This window comes from Lynx rufus, unplaced genomic scaffold, assembly GCF_022079265.1.
Source record: "Lynx rufus isolate CCGP_SWC_20201006 ecotype Redwood Valley unplaced genomic scaffold, mLynRuf1.p SCAF_3, whole genome shotgun sequence".
In the NCBI taxonomy this organism is placed as follows: domain Eukaryota; kingdom Metazoa; phylum Chordata; class Mammalia; order Carnivora; family Felidae; genus Lynx; species Lynx rufus.
The window spans coordinates 125,508,889-125,526,982 of NW_025814845.1; the positions used below are offsets into that span (position 1 = coordinate 125,508,889).

The 18,094-nt window shown below is 33.2% G+C and overlaps 1 protein-coding gene across 1 annotated transcript in view; it reads right to left on the reverse strand.

The window, feature by feature from the left end:
* LRBA (LPS responsive beige-like anchor protein) overlaps positions 1–18,094 on the reverse strand; it is a 792,976-nt gene that overhangs the window by 20,073 nt on the left and 754,809 nt on the right. Inside the window, exons 52-53 of the mRNA XM_047092315.1 lie at positions 16,840–16,995; positions 10,329–10,496 (exon numbers count right to left, since the gene is read on the reverse strand). Coding sequence (XP_046948271.1) covers positions 10,329–10,496; positions 16,840–16,995 — 324 coding nt within the window. The remainder of the gene's footprint in view (positions 1–10,328; positions 10,497–16,839; positions 16,996–18,094) is intronic.

The following is an 18,094-nucleotide window of genomic DNA, read 5'->3' on the forward strand; positions in this document are numbered from 1 at the left end:
TGCCCTCATAACTGAGTATATTTCTCCTCAAATGGACCCTGAACCACTTACAGTTATACCTCACGGAAGAGAAAACAGTCATTTCTCTAGTACCTGTTCATAAATATTCAATGAGAAAAATATTTCAAAAGATATGTCTCCATTAAGGCAAGGGGGGTTAATAATCCAGGTAAAAACAGACTAGATGTGTATTTCTGGCAAACACTTGAGTTACATTTTAAAATTTCACTAAAGTTCTTGGTATTTTTGGCATCATCTCCTCTGTCTTATGAAAATTAAATTACTTTAAAATGTACTGCACAATTCTCATTAGCAGTTTAAATATGTTATTAGCAGAGAGAGAATCTCCTTCATTCATTCCCTGGTTTTTTTTTTCACAAGTTACTACTTAACTTCATTTCATAATGAAGTTTGGTTCTACATGTACCTATTTCTAGTTTCGTAGAAATGAAATTAGTTCTTTCAATTAATACTTAATTGAGATGACTCTGGGCCAAAAAGTTAACATTTCCCATTTGCTTTCTCATTCATTCATTTACTCCTTCATTTACTTAATAGCTTTTATGAGATATATGCAATGCACTGTGGAAAAAGGAGGGGAATAAAATATAGTCTATTGTCAAATAACTTGATTTTAAGTGGTCACTGGATCAGGTTCTGTTACCTTACTATAAACCTGCAAAGTATAATTATGAATACCTATAATTGGAAAGGTCAAAAGGCTGTACTGAAGTTCAAACTGTTACAATGGAATTTTTATACCAAATGTGTATTTCACATCAACTAATGAAGTCCTTTAATAAAAACAACAGATATAATTTTCCACATTATTAAAATATAACCATCTGACCTCTTCAAGAGGTAAAAGAAAATATGAGACCTGGCTTTGTTAAAAAAAATCATTTCAACAGAGTATTCACTTCGAAAGAAAACACATATTTAAGAACCTAAATATAAAAGTTATTAAGTATATAGAGATTTTTTATAATCTAAGTATTATACAATGTATGCCAGTCATTTCCTAACGAAGGAAAGTTCCGTATTGCACATGCCTTTTGTCCCATTTTAATTACATTTTGATTACTACAACAATTTGTTGAAAAAAAAATTCACGTGTTAACTGTACACTGAACTTTCTTATGTGGCTCACCATAATGGCAAACCGAGAAAGGAAATGGCTTTCTGAAGCGGAAATGAGGTTAGCTACTAAATGTTCCTTAAACCTTTCCCATTAACTTCCTAATGTCACTACATTTTAATTATGAAAGAGGAATTCTTTGAAATTTGTTCTAGTCCTTCTATCTCCGCCAACCCTTCTCCTTCTCTCCACTCATCATAGTCTCTTTGGTGAAAAAAAAAAGTTAATTTGATTAGATATATAGACTATGGAAAATAAAACAAAGCTGCATTTAGGGTGGGACAACCATCAGATAGTAAATTTTGATAGCTTCCTCTTGTAAATAATATTAGAATTACTAATGCAAAACAAGATAATGTTGGTATAAAAACCAACTATAGGTTCTTGGTTTATAACCTTTCTTCTTCCTCCTCTTTGTCTCTGTGTGTGCATCTCTGTCTTACAACTACAATAGAAAATGTGTGTGAGTACGTACCTGCAATTGCATAAAGTATAACCCTAAGTTGGGTCATAATATTAAAAAAATACAAAATCCTAACATGATATATACTGTCATAAGAATTCAGTTTAGCAAAATTATCTCTGTATTGTCCTTTGCAAATACAAAGCATGCTTTAGTGACAGGGTTGCATCAAATCGTCTACAGGTGATGGCCCAATTAACTCAAATGAAAAATGCAGTACAGCTTAGTGATTCAAGAATGGTGCCTCTGGCCTAGAATACCAGCCATGTGATCTTCCTTGGGCATGTTCTCATAGTTTACAGTAAGATCTAGGAGCTTCAAGGCCCAGGGCAGAAAGTAAAGACATATTTATAATCTCTCTGTGCTTCACCTATAAAACAAGGATAATGATAGTAGTTACCACATAGGACCACTGTAAGGTTCAATGAGTTACCACGTAAAGTGCTTTTGGTGGTGCTCAGCATGCAGTGAGCACCCAGCAAGTATCACCGAGTAGTAGTAGTAGTGGTAGTAGTAACAACAGTAGAATGATGTTCACTCTGTTGTAGACGCTCTTTCAGCAAAAGTATAATATCTGATCCTATGCTTCATAAATGAAAATTAGAGATGGTTCTGATTATTTTTGTTTGTCATTCTTTTATTTCTTAACTTCTAAAAATTAAACTTTGACTTCTCCCATTCTTCCTTTTCTTAGACTTTCCAGTCTTCCCTAACAATCCATATAAATTCTGATAAAACTACTAATACCTAGAAGCCTAGAGAAGAAAGTGAAGGTACATTATAATCATTAGGTAATAGTACAGTAATAACACTACTATTATCAAAGTAATACGTGCTCATTATAAAACATTCAGACAATGTAGTAAATTATGAAGAAGGAAATGAAAAAACTGCCTCTAAATTCCACTACCTATAAGTAACCATTGCTAACATAAGAAAAATCATTTTGCTGGCTATCATTCTGGACTTCTTTCTATGCATGAATATACACAGAACACAAAGTATATACATAGACATAGACACCTAAAAATTATACACGTAGTTTGGTGATCTTTTACACTTAACGATACAGACAGCATTATTTATCCGTGTCAGTACCACAAATTCGTAATACAGTAATGGCTGCAGAGTATTTCATTATGTGAACATACAAGACTCTACTTATGTATTACATATTTTTCTTTCTTAACACTTTTCATTTGTTGATTCCCCCCATAGAGGGTCTTGCTTTTGGCTCAAATTCATTCATAGCTCCTGTAGCTGTATATCTAGTATCTAATAACATAAACATTATAAAATTTTGCCTCCAAAAAAGAATACAGATAAAAACATTTTACATCTTTAGCTTAATTGGAGACATTCTGATTTTAATATCAAAAGCAAAAGGCAACCTATGTAATGGGAGAAAATACTTGCAAATCATATATCTGATAATATCCAAAATCTATAAAGAGCTCATACAACTCAATAGCAAACAAACAAATGTAAAACAATCTGATTTTCAATAAATAGATAGATCGATAGGCAGGCAGAGGATGTGAGTAGGTATTTTTTTTCCAAAAAAGACATCCAAACGGGCAACAGGTACGTGAAAAGGTGCTAAACATCACTCATCATCAGGGAAATACAAATCAAAACAACAATAATATATCACAATTGTTCAAATGGCTGTCATCAAAAAGACAATAAATAACAAGCGTTGGAGAGGATGTGGAGAAGAGGGACCCCTCATGCACTGTTGGTGGGGATGTAGATTGCGGTAGTAACTGTGGAAGGCAATATGAGGTTCCTCAAAAAATTAAAAAAAAAAAACATATGGTACAGCAATTCTACTTCTGGGTATTTATCTGAAGGACATGAAAACACTACCTTGAAAAGGTATCTGCACCCTCATGGTCATGACAGCATTATGTATAATAGCCAAGACTTGGAAACAACCTGTATCTATCAATGGATGAGTGGATAAGAAAATGTGGTGTGTGTTGTGTGTATGTGTGTGTATACACACACCAGTGGATTATTATTCATTAATAAAAAAGAGGAAATCCTGCCATGTGTCACAACATGGATGGACCTTGAGGGTATTATGCTAAGTGAAACAAGCCAGAGAAAGACAAATACTTTCTAATTTCACTTATATGTGGAATTAAAAAAAAAACCCAAAACAAACAAACAAACTGACCTCAGAGATACAAAGAACAGACTGGTATGGTAGTTGGGGGGACTGGTAGGGGAGATGGCAAAGGTGGTCAAAAGGTACTTTCAGTTACAAAGTAAGTCAGTCCTGGGACGTAGTATACTCATGGTGACTACAGTTAATAACACTATATTGTAGGTTTGAAAGTTGTTAAGAGAGTAGATCCTCATCACAGGAAAAAAAAAAATGTATAACTGTGTGGTGATGGACATTACCTAAATAAATTGTGGTGATCATTTCACAGTATATACATATATCAAGTCATGTTGTACACCTGAAGCTAGTATGTTATATGTCCATTTTATCTCAATTAAGAAAGACACATCCTGATCCCACTCACTCCAGGGAAATATAGCAATCTCTCAGGTGTAGGAAATTACAAGCTACAAGAGTAAAAGCTAAAAAGTTCAGCAGTCATAAAGACTTCACCATAGGAGGCAGAAAGAATTCTAAGGATTTTCCCCCCTACCTAGAAATAATTCAAATCTAGAATCTGAAGTCTGACCGAGCCTATTTATGAGCAAAATTACTTCAAAAACTAGGGCAATTATTGCTTTGTAAAAGGAATCATTAGAGGAATTTAAGTACTTAATTTCATGGTTTTTAAAAATAAACTGTTAGGAATATTAAAGTACAATATAAGGGACACATGCACAAAGCTGTCATACAGTTTCTCTACTGAAATGAACTTTTTGGAAGGTGATAAAGTCAGTCTAATAGATTGTTCCAGGAGGCCTTGATTAAATGTGTCCTTATGATGGTTCTCCAATAATGTTACACACACACACGTGCAATACCCTAAAAGCACAAGAATCCCGCTTTTAGGTTTAAAAAAGGGTGGGAGAAACAGCTTGCCATTTCAAGGTATATTCAGTTTCAATTAAATGAAGAAAGATACATTCCAAATTTTCTTTGAGAACCCTAGCTGACCAGAGGGAACTTGTCTCTTCTTACATTAGTTCTACCAATTGTTTGAAATTAAATTTCCCATCTGAGCATAAAGTATTAGACAAGCAACTTTCTTTGGTGTGGTACTATGAAAGTCTACACATGAAGATACTCAGTTTCAATTTGAGGGCATAAATCTTCAGTTCTTCTGTTCTCATATTTATATGACTACAGCCTACGGCTGAATGGTATAGTCATTTTTCTCTGCAACTAAACAAGGTAAATAAATGTGATATATTGGCACATCACCCCACCACTCTGCATATGGTGCACATTAAGGTTGTATTCATTTGCCATATGAATATAATTCCTTTTACCACATCTACTATTAGTTACAAGCAGTAAATACAGAGTTGTTTTGCTGGAACTTGCGGGCCTGCATTACATCATGGAGCACTAAACATCCTGGACCTTCTGGAGAATTTCATAAACATAGTTTAATGTCACCTGAACTTGAACACTGCCAACATACTGCTGCAAACCCAACTTGATGAATTATTCAAGAAAAAAAAAGAAAAATACAGGGCAGTCTCAGTGTTAGTACAACAGTGTATGCCAAAAGTCAGGCCACAAGGAAAGCTCTTGATGAGGTAAATATAAGAAGTCACGTTCTAGACAAAGAATCAGAGCGAGAGAAATATGCCGGGTGCAAGAAGGCTACTTGGGCCAAGAGCTCCTTTCATATTCAGAATCTAGTGAACATAAGGTCAAAATATCTAAACAATTTTCTTCAACTACAGCTTACCTGCAATCAAGAATGTAAGAGTTTATCTTATGACAAACTGATGCTTTGTTTCATGAGGCATACGTTGAGCTTACTTTTTCCTTAAACAAAGTATTTATTATAAATTTCCAAATCCACATTAGGGTAGAGGAAAAGAAGGAAGAAAGTGATTTCTTTTACAAACTTATATGGTTCACCACAAACGTACATACCTTGGCATTTGTGACCCATAAATCATATATCACAGGCAATTAAAAACAACGTACACCTGTCTTATCACATACTGATTTTCAAATTTACCGAATTAAGTCCCCAAATACATCCAGCAGATGGTGCTCTAGGACACCTACTTAAAGAGAGTAATGCTGTTTGTGTTATATCCACCTATATTTTGGCAAGACAAAGAATAAGGATTTATCAGTAGCTTCAGTAAAACATATTAGGCTTTATGATAGAAAGAACATAATTCCTAAATATGTGCACAAAAATATACATATGCATAAGCACATGTGCACAGAAGCAACCAGTAAATAATTCACACCTGGACATATAATGATACTACTTTTCTTATAGACTGATGAGTAGTCTATGTATATCAGTGGTATTTATAGTCATAAGGCAAGATCATTCTAAATTCATTAAAAAAAAATTTAGAATGCCTTAAAGTTAGAATTCATTTTTAATTATAGCAGGAATGTCTCATTAGGGTGATACTAGTAAAATTAACAACAGTGGGATTTACGGTAATGACTTAAGTGATTGATGAGAGTATAACAAAATGAAGTTTTAGACAGAGAAAAAGCAGGGCAGCTATGGCATACAGTACTTTAAAAAACAGCTCTGTGGTCTGTTAGTGCTAGCCTTATGGTTAATAAAACCTTCTTTCTAATTAATGGTGCTGAAATATTCTTAAAGAACAGAATCTTGTTGTTATGAAGAAAAACTTAAATAGTTGTGTGTGTGTGTGTGTGTGTGTGTGTGTGAGCGCGCGCGTTTTTCAGTAGACGCCATTCCCATAAAGGAGAAAGCTGACATAGATTAGCATGTCTGATTGCAAAGAGGAAAAAAAATGCCACCTTTCAATCAAATCAAAACCAGAATGTGAGGATGGAAAACTACTTTACTGAAATACTATATACACAAATGTATGCAACACCCTCACAGTCGGCAAACATTTGTTTCTAAAGCTAATCAACTGTGGCTTTTAAAAAATTACTCAGAAACCTGAAAATATTTAATAAGTATTTACTTTCAAATGCTTAATAAGCATTTAAAGTTTATGATCTAGTAATACAATATAAAAATAGTGGATAAGAACTATTTTGTAAATTTTCATCTTGCTTATAAGATCATTTCAAAGTTTAAAGTATTTAAATGTCAATTGAGTGCACAGGGGAGGGGGGGTGATTTTCTCCAAAATTTGAAAGTGGATAGTTTGTATAGTATTATTCTGAAGGAAAATTGAGTGTTTCAGGAAAAGCATCCTGGTGCACAAATTCAGCTCTAAAACACAGAATACTAGGGCAAAGGAAGATATGCTTCCATGTAGAAAATACCTTTCTTTAAAATACTCTCGTTCATTTTATTTAAAAATCTACAACTAAATGGAATTGAATCTTAATTTTTCTTCTTGGTAAGAAAACTGCATTCTACAGGAGGTAACCATCACAAAACAAAAGAGTCAAAGATGAGAAACTATCTGTTATTCAGGAAAATGAGGCCTTTGCCACATAATCTAGGCATAGTTTATAAAACATGTGCATCCTTTTAAAAGCCCAAGTTATAGTATATATGGGTTTTACCCAGTTTGAATTAGCTGGATTTTGCCCAAGCAATGTGTATTTTAATACTGGATAACATGATTTTAAAAAGATAGTAATAAAGCTATAAACTTTACATATAGCACTAATACTAATTTGTAGAAAATGGTGCAGGCTTATGACCCTAGCAAGTAAAAATGGGAGCTTATTCTCATGATTTTTGAAAACAAAACAAAATACTTGAATGAGCCCTAAAAAATGCAGAAAAAGCCATAGCATAGTTTTCTTTAACTTACCTATTTTCCTTTCATGAAAGGAAAAAGTCTATATTCAAAATTTTAAGTTGAGACATTGTATGCATTTATAGACCAGATTGAAATTATGTATAAACAAAGCATGGCCATTTCTTAAAGGGCATGTATATTGCATCCAAGAGATACAATATAGGAATAAGCATAACCTAAAATTCCTCATGTGAACAGCTCTGACTTGAGCGGCTGCATCGTGGAGCCATCAAGGAGCCAGAGGCTTATAAAATCCGAACCAGCTTGCATGAATGTGTAAAACACAGTTACACGCGCGGTAAAAAGGTCTTTGTTTTTGTTTGTCATTTCTTTTGAAAAGCTTAGAGTGGCTTGTTCATTTTTCTATTCTAATGTGTGGAAATTCTCATTATATGAAAAAGTGCCTATTTGTCTTTCTCCCAGATTCATCCTTCAAAGCTAAAGCAAAATTAGATTGGGACATCAGACATTATAAAAGAGCAAGAAAGGATGAGGTTCACTTTGAGAAAGGTAATTTAATTTAGTCAAGATACATTACAATTTTCTAAAATTTTTATGAGATGTGCTGTTATGTTATTCTTTTATTTTTTTTTTCTTTTCATTACCAGCGTTACTAGGAGTTAATGTCCACCATACTGCAGACAATGAGAGGGTATAGATGAAGTGCCTTATGAAAAATATAACATTATAATATATACTCTAATGCCAACAAGATGGTGTTTGTATGGTGATTTATTTGCTCTAAGCATTCTGTGCTTCTGATAACACTTTAAGTCAGTGACTATTGTTGCTTTCATTTTACAGACAAGACAGAAGGACCACAGAAAAGCTTAGAACTTAGATTTGTTTTACTCCAAACTCCAGGATTTGGTCAATGCTACTGGATTCATTTTTTCTAGAAGACATGCATGTAAAAACCATCTCTAGGATGATTTATAAGGTATTTATACATGTCTTCCTTCTGGAAATGTTGAATATTTCTAGTATGAAAATATACTTTAATTTCTGAAATGTAACAGCAATTACATATAGGTATAGATAATAAGCCTCTAGCTACTTCTTGGAGTACACACTGGTAATGACCATGTATAACATATAGAACACAAATTAGACCATGGAAGTAAAAATAAAATTTTTTCTTGTGTTTGGATTGCTACATGTGAATGAAACACATTACTTTAAGGCAAGAGAAAGTTCTTCCTGTGTATTTTCAGATAAGTAACAAATTATATATTTATTATTTATGTTAAACGTAGGTTTGTCTAAGATAATTTACTGAATCGCGGTAACTGAGTTTATAAACACAGGAAAAAAAGAAATTGAAAGGAGACACTCCTAAAAGGCCAGAAATGAAGAAGGAGCAGAATGTGAGGGTCCAATAAGAACATGAAGTACTTTTCAAACGAAAGTGAAAAACAAAATCCCTTAAGTTTACATGTTTAAACATTTTATTGTAATTATGTATAAAATGCAGATGCCTCCGTAAATATGTGAAATACACACATGAACACATTACCCTCCCATATAAACACTAAAGTTTGACCTGATCACAAAGACCATATTATCTAAAGCATCACAATCTTAAAGTTATTTTTAATATTCTATTTGTATAGGGAATTATCCCTGATTTAATTAACATAAGAAATATACATTACAGGATTTAATAAAAATCGTGTTTACCTATCACACAAAACAGAAAAGCATAAACAGCTTTGATAAAATATCTCCCATATACTTCTTTTAAAATTATACACTGGCTTTTGACTATTTTTACATATTTCACTTTCAATCAAATATTAAACATTTAATGAGCACAGCTTTAAGAAGTCAATCCAAAATGTGACGGAATTAAGCATGTTCAGACTGTCTCATAATTTGGAGCTAAGGGACAGAAGTAAGTGCCATAGCATTCAGGTAAAGCAATCAAGGACAAAATGGTCCTTCCTTTTAACCAAATGTAGTGCAGCTTGCTTTAAATTAAGAAACTGTAAATATTTAAGAGCAGTTAAAATGCTCTACTTTATGAAGTAAAAATCTAAAGCTATTCTTGCAGGAACTCTTCAGTGTTGTCATAATCATTTTAATTAAATTCTCATTTTTCAGGTGGTCCCTTTAATTGTTTTTTCCTACTTCTTAATGTGTTTTTCTAAAGCCATTTCTTTTCTGCAGCTGTGTGCGATTGGTTTTAATGGTAGCTGCTTCCTTTTTTGCCTTCTGTGAATTACAATTTTAAATGGTTACACATTTTTTGTTTTACTGCCTTCAGCATAGTTTCATAAAGATGTTTAAGGCTGTTGGTGAACATTTTCATTTCCCATATGAAAAACCAAGAGCCAATTTGAATATTCCATATTGGCCTTTTATGACCTGTTTTATCTTTTAATATGTAAATGAAAGCATATTCTTTATAAAGACTGGTTTGTTTCCATGAAATTATAATTTTTCTTTTGCCCTCTTAAAATATGAATTCAATAAACAAGATAATATGTGATTGCTCTTTCATGTTTTGTCTTGTTCGTGAATGAAACACCTCTCTTTTATTTGGTGGCAGCCATTTCCAAAGAAGAACTACCATGTTCAGATCATAACCTGTAACATGAAAAATCCATAGTTGGATTTGAATTATCAATGTTCACAAACTGTTAATAATTGAAAGCCTATCTAGACCTTCCTTAAATTATAACTAAGAAATTAAAACGACTCAATAATTCAGTTTCACTTTCACCACGATGAAAAATGTAACTTCAAACATCACTGCAGAATGTTATTATACATCACTTGTAATAGTTTACTTATAAAATGAGTTGTACTCACTGCCCGGGTTATCTCCAATCCCACTGCTTTTTCCATTCCAGTACCAGAGCAGAAGGGTTGCATCACGTGACCCTGAGAGAATGTAGCAATTTCCTCCGATATAGGACTCAGAACGAGTGAGGCAAGTAACCACATCCCAATGGCCAAATACCACTTGGATCAATTTTCCTGAAATACAAAACAATTTTCTTTAAAGCTGAAATGAAAAAAAATAAGAAAATATTCCAGTGACCATTTAACTTACAAGATAATGAAGTCATATTAACTCAGATTCTGATGATTCAGGATTTATAATAAAATTTGATCTGGTCTAACCTAAAAGTTTTCTCTGAATATTAACAACAAAAAATCAACTGAGCAGTGATAGTAACAGTTTTGAAAGACATATATTAAAACTGTTTCAACAAACAGTATTTGAGGACCATGATGCCATATAGCATTATGTCCATGGCTACCGTAAATAATAAATAAATCATGTCTACTGATTAAAACAGACCCAGGAGAATTCAACAATTTCAGCAATTTCTTAAGTTATTCTGTAGGATTCAAAACAAAATAAAACTTAGGTTCCTTTCTTTAAGTACTTTATAACTTACACTTTACTAATACAAACTTGTCTCTGAATTAGTAAAGAGTTAATGTATTTTTTTTAAGTGATCTATACAAGGACGACATAAATCACTCTGGAGAGTTTGTGTTTTTTTTTTTTCCAAATTAGAATTACATGAACTAAATTTTGGTAAAAAGACTAATATATTATGATTGCAGTTTGAGCCAGGTCATTCCATCTCTGTTTTAATTGTCTGAATGATGAAAATGCCTTGGGGGCTCATGATGAAATTCAGATAATGGCAGTTTATCTAACATTAATGACTGGGGGTGAAAAGGAGGAACTCTAACTAAACTTACTACAGATCTAGGGTTTCAGACACAGGATGACTTGTTCACTAACAGTGCCAGAAAAAAGAGTAAAGCCCCCACTTTTAGTGCCAGAAAAAAAAGTAAAGTCCCCACTTTTAAAACCTTTGTTTAAAAATTAGGATGGTGTTTATAATTCATACATACTGTCTAAAGAATTAAATAGCTATAGTAGCCCTTCCACTCCATCCCTATGGTTTCTAGCTAAAATTTTCCTTTCAAAAGGTTTACAGAATGTACAGTTGAATGTCAGAGAATATCTGTCTCTAATATTCAGCATAAGTTTTTTTATTTTTGAATAAATGTTTCAGTGGGGTCATATAAATATAATTCAAATATTCAAGAAGAAAGACCACTAAGCTGAAAAAAGATTAATATGCCTTAAAAAGTTTGTGTTTAATTTGTAACACATCAAAACCTATTCAAAAGTTTGAGGTCTCAAGTATTGGCATCTAAGTATATTTAACTTTTCAAGATAATCATAAATATAACTAAAAAAGTACTTATGTTAACTTTTTTTAATTCTTCATTTTAATAGGTCTCTTACTTTTTTAAGGTTTTTAATGTTTATTTTGCTTTTGAGAGGTGGGGGGGGGGTTGGAGGGGCAGAGAGAGAAAGACACAGAATCGAAGCAGGCTCCAGGCTCTGAGCTGTCAGCACAGAGTCCAATGCAGGGCTTGAACTCACAAACCAGGAGATCATGACCTGAGCCAGAGTTGGACGCTTAACCAACTGAGCCACCCAGGCGCCCCAGTAAGTCTACCTGTTAAAAAGGCTGCAAATTTAAAAATAAAATGCTGAAACATAATTTATTTAACTCAGGTATAAGATCAAATACAGTGTTTTCACTCTTGCAGAGAGCCTACTACTAGTAACTTTAAATTCTGATTCATCTCAGGCTCAAAATGCACAATTAATAAAATGCATTTTTCCTCCTGTGAATAGTCTTTAGTTAAAGCTGGTGTTTTAACTGCTAAAGTTAAAAATGTGTACTTCTGAATTTCTTCAACTTTTTAAATGGATATCAAAACATTTCATTTAAAAAATTAATTGTATCGACAAAGATCAAGAACTCAAGCCTTCTTAGAATAAAAAAAATGGAAATGAAAAGAGCAAATTAAATATGAAAAGATATAATCATTTCCACATCATTTCCAATTTACATGAAGAACAAAGTGGAGAGGGTTAGTGGTAAACTGGGTGGTGTCAGAGTAAAGGCAGGCCTTACAAAGGGTAAGACAAAGTCAGCTGAATGCACTCTTAGTACTAACTGGAAAACTGAAGGCAATGTCAGTGAGTTGTAACCACTGAAAACAACTGAACATACTGTGTTGGTTATGTTTTTGGTAACAGGATGTACAGTTATTTCTGCCTCAGCCTACACCTAAATGTTGAGAACATGTAAACTACAGGAGTAATGTAAATAGATTATTTAGGGCAGGCCTATTTAAGATGTGATGGCCATCAATCCAGTGGGTTGTAGAAGTGAGGAGGAGTTACTACGATTAACAATCAATGGTACAAGAGGAACACAGCGCACGGGAAATCCAAGTGCTTCCAGGAGCCTTGCAAAAAAACAGCTATTCTCCTGATAATTTACCTAATTTCCAACTCATGTAAGAACAAAGTATAAAGATTTAGCTGGACAAGTGGGATAAATTAACTATAGTGGCAGTATCTTCCAAGATCCATTTGTTAATTCTAGGGTAAGTCATCACTCTGTATCTATGTCAGTGTTAGAAAAATGTATACTCTGTCACTATGGTTCTTTAATTGAAACTTCCTTGTGTTTTAATTTTGGCCCCCAAAGTTGTCACAATTATTTTTTATTCAACCAATATTTACTGAGTGCTAAGCATTAGGCCTTCTTACATGTATATTGCTGGTAAATAGACATGATACCTGCCCTTATAGTATTTAGTGTCTAGTGGGGCAGACAGACATTAAACACAAACATATGTAATTATGAATAGTGATAAGTATTATAAAAGAAAAAAACAAGGTAGGATCAGTGAGAATAATAAGGTAGAATGAATTTAGATTGGGCATCAAGGAAGATTGAAATGAGGGAGTGATGTGACATTTACATATTTACATCTAAAGCCTTTCATATTTTAATACCAATTAATTTTATTTTCTACAATGTATACTTTGGACTCAACTCTGGAAAACATTATTTTTTTAAGTTTACTTTTTCCTGTTCTGGCAGCCTTCCTCAGCAATAGTTGTTATTGCTATGAGGTTGAGGTTCACTCCTCCTAAATAAATCACAGCATATAAATACCTGCTGCTCTTTTTGGTAAATTATTTTCTGATAATCTCATAAGTGTTCCTCAACCTTTATTTTTTGTTTCCTTTAATACCAGTCCACCTCTCCACACACTAATATCAAATATTACCACAAGCACTAGAATATCCTTTTTTTGACAGAACAAATTTTCTAGTTAATGTTTTATTTGACAGCTGTGCTACAAATAAAAAAAAATTCAAGCTCAGGACTCTACACCACTGAATCTAAAATGTGGCCTGAAAATAATTCCCACTGCCGAGGGAAGGTTTTATTGTTGCCTCTGCTGTTCTGGTTGTGTCCCGAAAACATGATTTATGTTTAAAGAATTTCCCGTTACAACCAGTTTCTCTCCCCCACCCCACCCCACCCTGAATCTAATAACGGAAGGATTTTTTTTTTTTGGCTTATGTGTGAAAATATAATTGAATTCAACACTTGTGATAGCTTTGCTATTATATATTATTGATCATATAATTTTCCCCTTGCTTTTCTGGTAAACCTAAAGGAGAAACTATTTAATATCCCTATTGTCATAAAACATATATTTACTCTAACTGAAGTTACTTTAAATAAAACTAGCATCAGAGTTTGTTTGTATAGAAGATATTAAGAAACATACTAGGACTATCATTTCAGGATTTTTTCATAACTTTTCTAGCAAATGTAAATATTTTTATTGTACAAGCTAAGTAAGTACCACTAAAATGAAGCTTAGAATAAATCTACCACTTAAGAAAATGTTTTACATACACACACACTCACATATCCAAAAAAAACCCTGTAAAGTGGAAGGTTTTTGGAAAGAAGAGAAGGAATGTTATCTACTTTATCATGTCTAATGTAACATGGCAGACACAGAGGAACTTAGTGTCATACATTATAGCATTTTCCAAAATTAACCAATATTCATGGGTACGCCTATATGAGATAACATGGTGTAATGATAAAGAATGCTACATCTGAAGTCAGAAGAGCTGGCTCCAGTACCAAGTTCAATTACCATTATCTATACAAATTTCAAAAAAGTTACTTAACCTTTCTAAACCTCAGTTTTCATCATCTGAAAAATAAGGATGAAGATACCTGTCTTGTCTCTCTCACAGGACTGTTATGAGGCTGACACAATATCATGTATATGAAAGAATTTTATAAATTCTAGAGAACTCTGTGTGAATGTAAGAGTTATTTTAAATATTAGTATTACATAAAAGTGATTATTACAAATTATATTACAAATATTAATAGTCAATGCTTTTGAAAAGTGATATGAACGGTTAGCAAATTCAAAAATACTCAAATGTCAAAACCAAAGACTGACATAATATATGATTCCACTTATATAACATTCTGGAAAATGCAAAATTACAGAGATAAAGAATAGATCAGTGGTGCAAAGTTGAGGCGGGGGAAGAGGCTGATGGCAAAGGGGGGGCACAGGGAATTTTGGGGGTGACAGAACTGCTCTACATCTTTATTGTGGTGGTTATGTAATTCTATACACTGCTTAAACTTATAGAACTGTAACCCAAAAAGAATTCATTTTATGGTATGTAAATTATAAAATAATTTTTTTAATGTATAAAAAATGATACGCAATCTAAAAGAATGTTTAAGAAAATTTTGTGAGAGGATGTAACAATTTTAATCTGAAAGTTTATGCAAAAGGGGAGCACAATTTGAGGTCAATGATTCTAATAAGGTTGTCATTACCATAATAGTGAAAGAAGAGGTTAAAACTTAAATTCCATTATTAAATCAGAGAAAAGTCACTGTAATAATAAATAATTTTAGGAACACATCAATTCCATTGCATTTTTTAAGAATTCTAGAGGAGTTCTAGGCTCAATAGTAATCAACCTTATAGACCTCAACATGCAGTAAGTGCCTAATTAAAGAAAAAGACTAGAATAATGGTATTTTCTTTCTGGACCTACAGAACATACAATACACATTTTAAGAAAACTATCATCAGTTCAATAAAAAAATAAGATCATGGCAAAAACAACTTGTAGGGTCTATTATATGAACAGTATATGTTCAACTATTTTTCCTCTACTTTCTCATAGCTATATTACAATACATTCATCAAAATGCATTAGGACAAAATTTTTGAATAACCAACAATTAGTTTTTCAATATATTATACTTACTAAAGCAGAAACTTGGATTCATACATTCTATAAAGATTATAAACAAGACTGAAAAATGATTTACTATAAAACATTTAATTAACTAGAAATTAAAAAGAATTTCCTATTCCCACATGTAAGTAAGATATTTGTACATCCTTGTTTTAGTTGAAATTTCTACTTCCACAGTATTATCAAATTCTGATATATTAATGGGGCGCCTGGGTGGCGCAGTCGGTTAAGCGTCCGACTTCAGCCAGGTCACGATCTCGCGCTCCGGGAGTTCGAGCCCCGCGTCGGGCTCTGGGCTCATGGCTCAGAGCCTGGAGCCTGTTTCCAATTCTGTGTCTCCCTCTCTCTCTGCCCCTCCCCCGTTCATGCTCTGTCTCTCTCTGTCCCAAAAATAAATAAACGTTGAAAAAAAAAATTTAAAAAAAAGAAAAAAAAATTCTGATATATTAATATCTAATTTTAATTCTTTCAAATATTCAACTACATATTTACTATAAATTGATTTCCTCCTATAACAGTTTCTAAAATATTTTAAAGAGACTTCTGAATTTCCTATATACAAAAATTTATAGATCTTCCGTAATAATGATGAGTTAAGCTTGGTTTGTCCCTTAGTGAGATACATGCAAATGAATATATACAGTTAAACTTTTATATTTTAATAAGAGCCCCTGTCACACATGAAATCAGTAGTCAGCTAATGTCCTTCATAATGGTGTAGCTTTCAACAATGTTCTATGCAGAATTAAGTGGAGGCAAGATATCTACTACTAAGAAATACAATTAATGAGAAATTCCAGTAAGGGAAAAAAAAAGCCCTTTATATAATACAAAAGTGGGAAAATACACCTATAGGTATGTACACCTGCTGTACGATTACGTTACTTACATGCCAGGATACGATTTCAAATGAATCATTCATTCGGTAGGCATGAGGCTTGGAAGACAGACTTACTATAACAAACTGCCTCTTAAAAACATGCTGAAGTTAACTTAATAGTGAACTATATTGTAGATTTTTACTTAAAAGGGGAAAACAGTGTCTCTTCCTTATGTTACACATTTTAGAATTCTGTAATTTGGGGAAGGAAGATGAGAGAACATTCTAGCCTCTCAATGCTACTTGTAGCTAACTTTAGTTCACTGATGAAAATAAGTTACCTGTGTCTGTAGAGTAGACTCGGAAACTCTTATCCCAGAAGCCACAGATGAGAATATAGCGGTTGTCCGAAGTGATGACAAAGCACTGGGAATGGACTTGAATACTTTGGTCTAAAAGGTCAGTGATTTGCCTCCTGTGCATTCCTGTATTGCTGGCTGTGACAACAGAGGAAGAGACAAAAATCGTACTAAACCCACACATGTACAAAAATCCTAGGGTCTGTGATACTGGTGGTTGGGTTGAGGGAGAAGCATTCCAGGACAAGAATATTTGACCTTTAATTTAAAATTTTAAACATAAACATAACAATATTTGAAAAACAAAACAGGAAAATATATCCAGTTGTTGGAAGAATGTGGGTAGCTAAATTCAATGTCTCAAAAAGAAATTTTGCCTAGAGGGAAAAATAATAACATACTACAATTTCAAAATAGTATACAATTCTCAGAACATGCTTTCTAGCTCTTGGACAAGACCAAACTAGATTACAGTCTCCAGATTGCACCACAGTTAGGTTTGTGCTTCTGACAATCTCATTACGTCCATTGTCATGAGAATGGATTCATGTTGTGACAATCTATTACCTTTTAACTTTTTGTCGCAAGAAAGCAATATTAGAATTTAAATGTCATATATTTGAAATATTGTAACATCTTGGAGTACTTTGGCTTTAACAGGTCTTTAATTTGACTAGATGTGAACTCCTTCTTCCCCTGTTTACAGCTGTACTTGCATGTAAGGAAAGGGTAGAATGACTATTTATTAAAGATACTTGTAATTGAAAAAGTCAAAGCACAGCACACTGCCACTTTCTTACTCCTTAAGTAAGCAATAAAACAAGACAGTCTGGCAGTGTGTTTTCAAAGTGCGACAGAGCACCTGATATGGGGTTTGTCACCAGGCAGAAGGTCAGACACAGAGCAACATCAAGCACATAGGAAGAGTAATAATCCTCTAGAAATATACTACCAAGCATGCCATTATCAGAAAAGGAATTTTCACTGCGATGCCTTTCTTGGCACCATGAGGCCAACCAAATAGAAAGCTTTGTTTTCAGTGACCTCAGGGTTATTTCACCACCAACCTTCCAATACAAATAATAGTTTTTATAATAATAAAGAAATTTGATTGTACCAGAAATCATACCAAGATAAATTTCTGCATCTGATCATTACATTCTTTGCATCATAGTCTTCAGTTTGGTTTTTTTTTTGGGTGGGCAGGGGAAACCCCAACCTATAAGTGCATTGATAA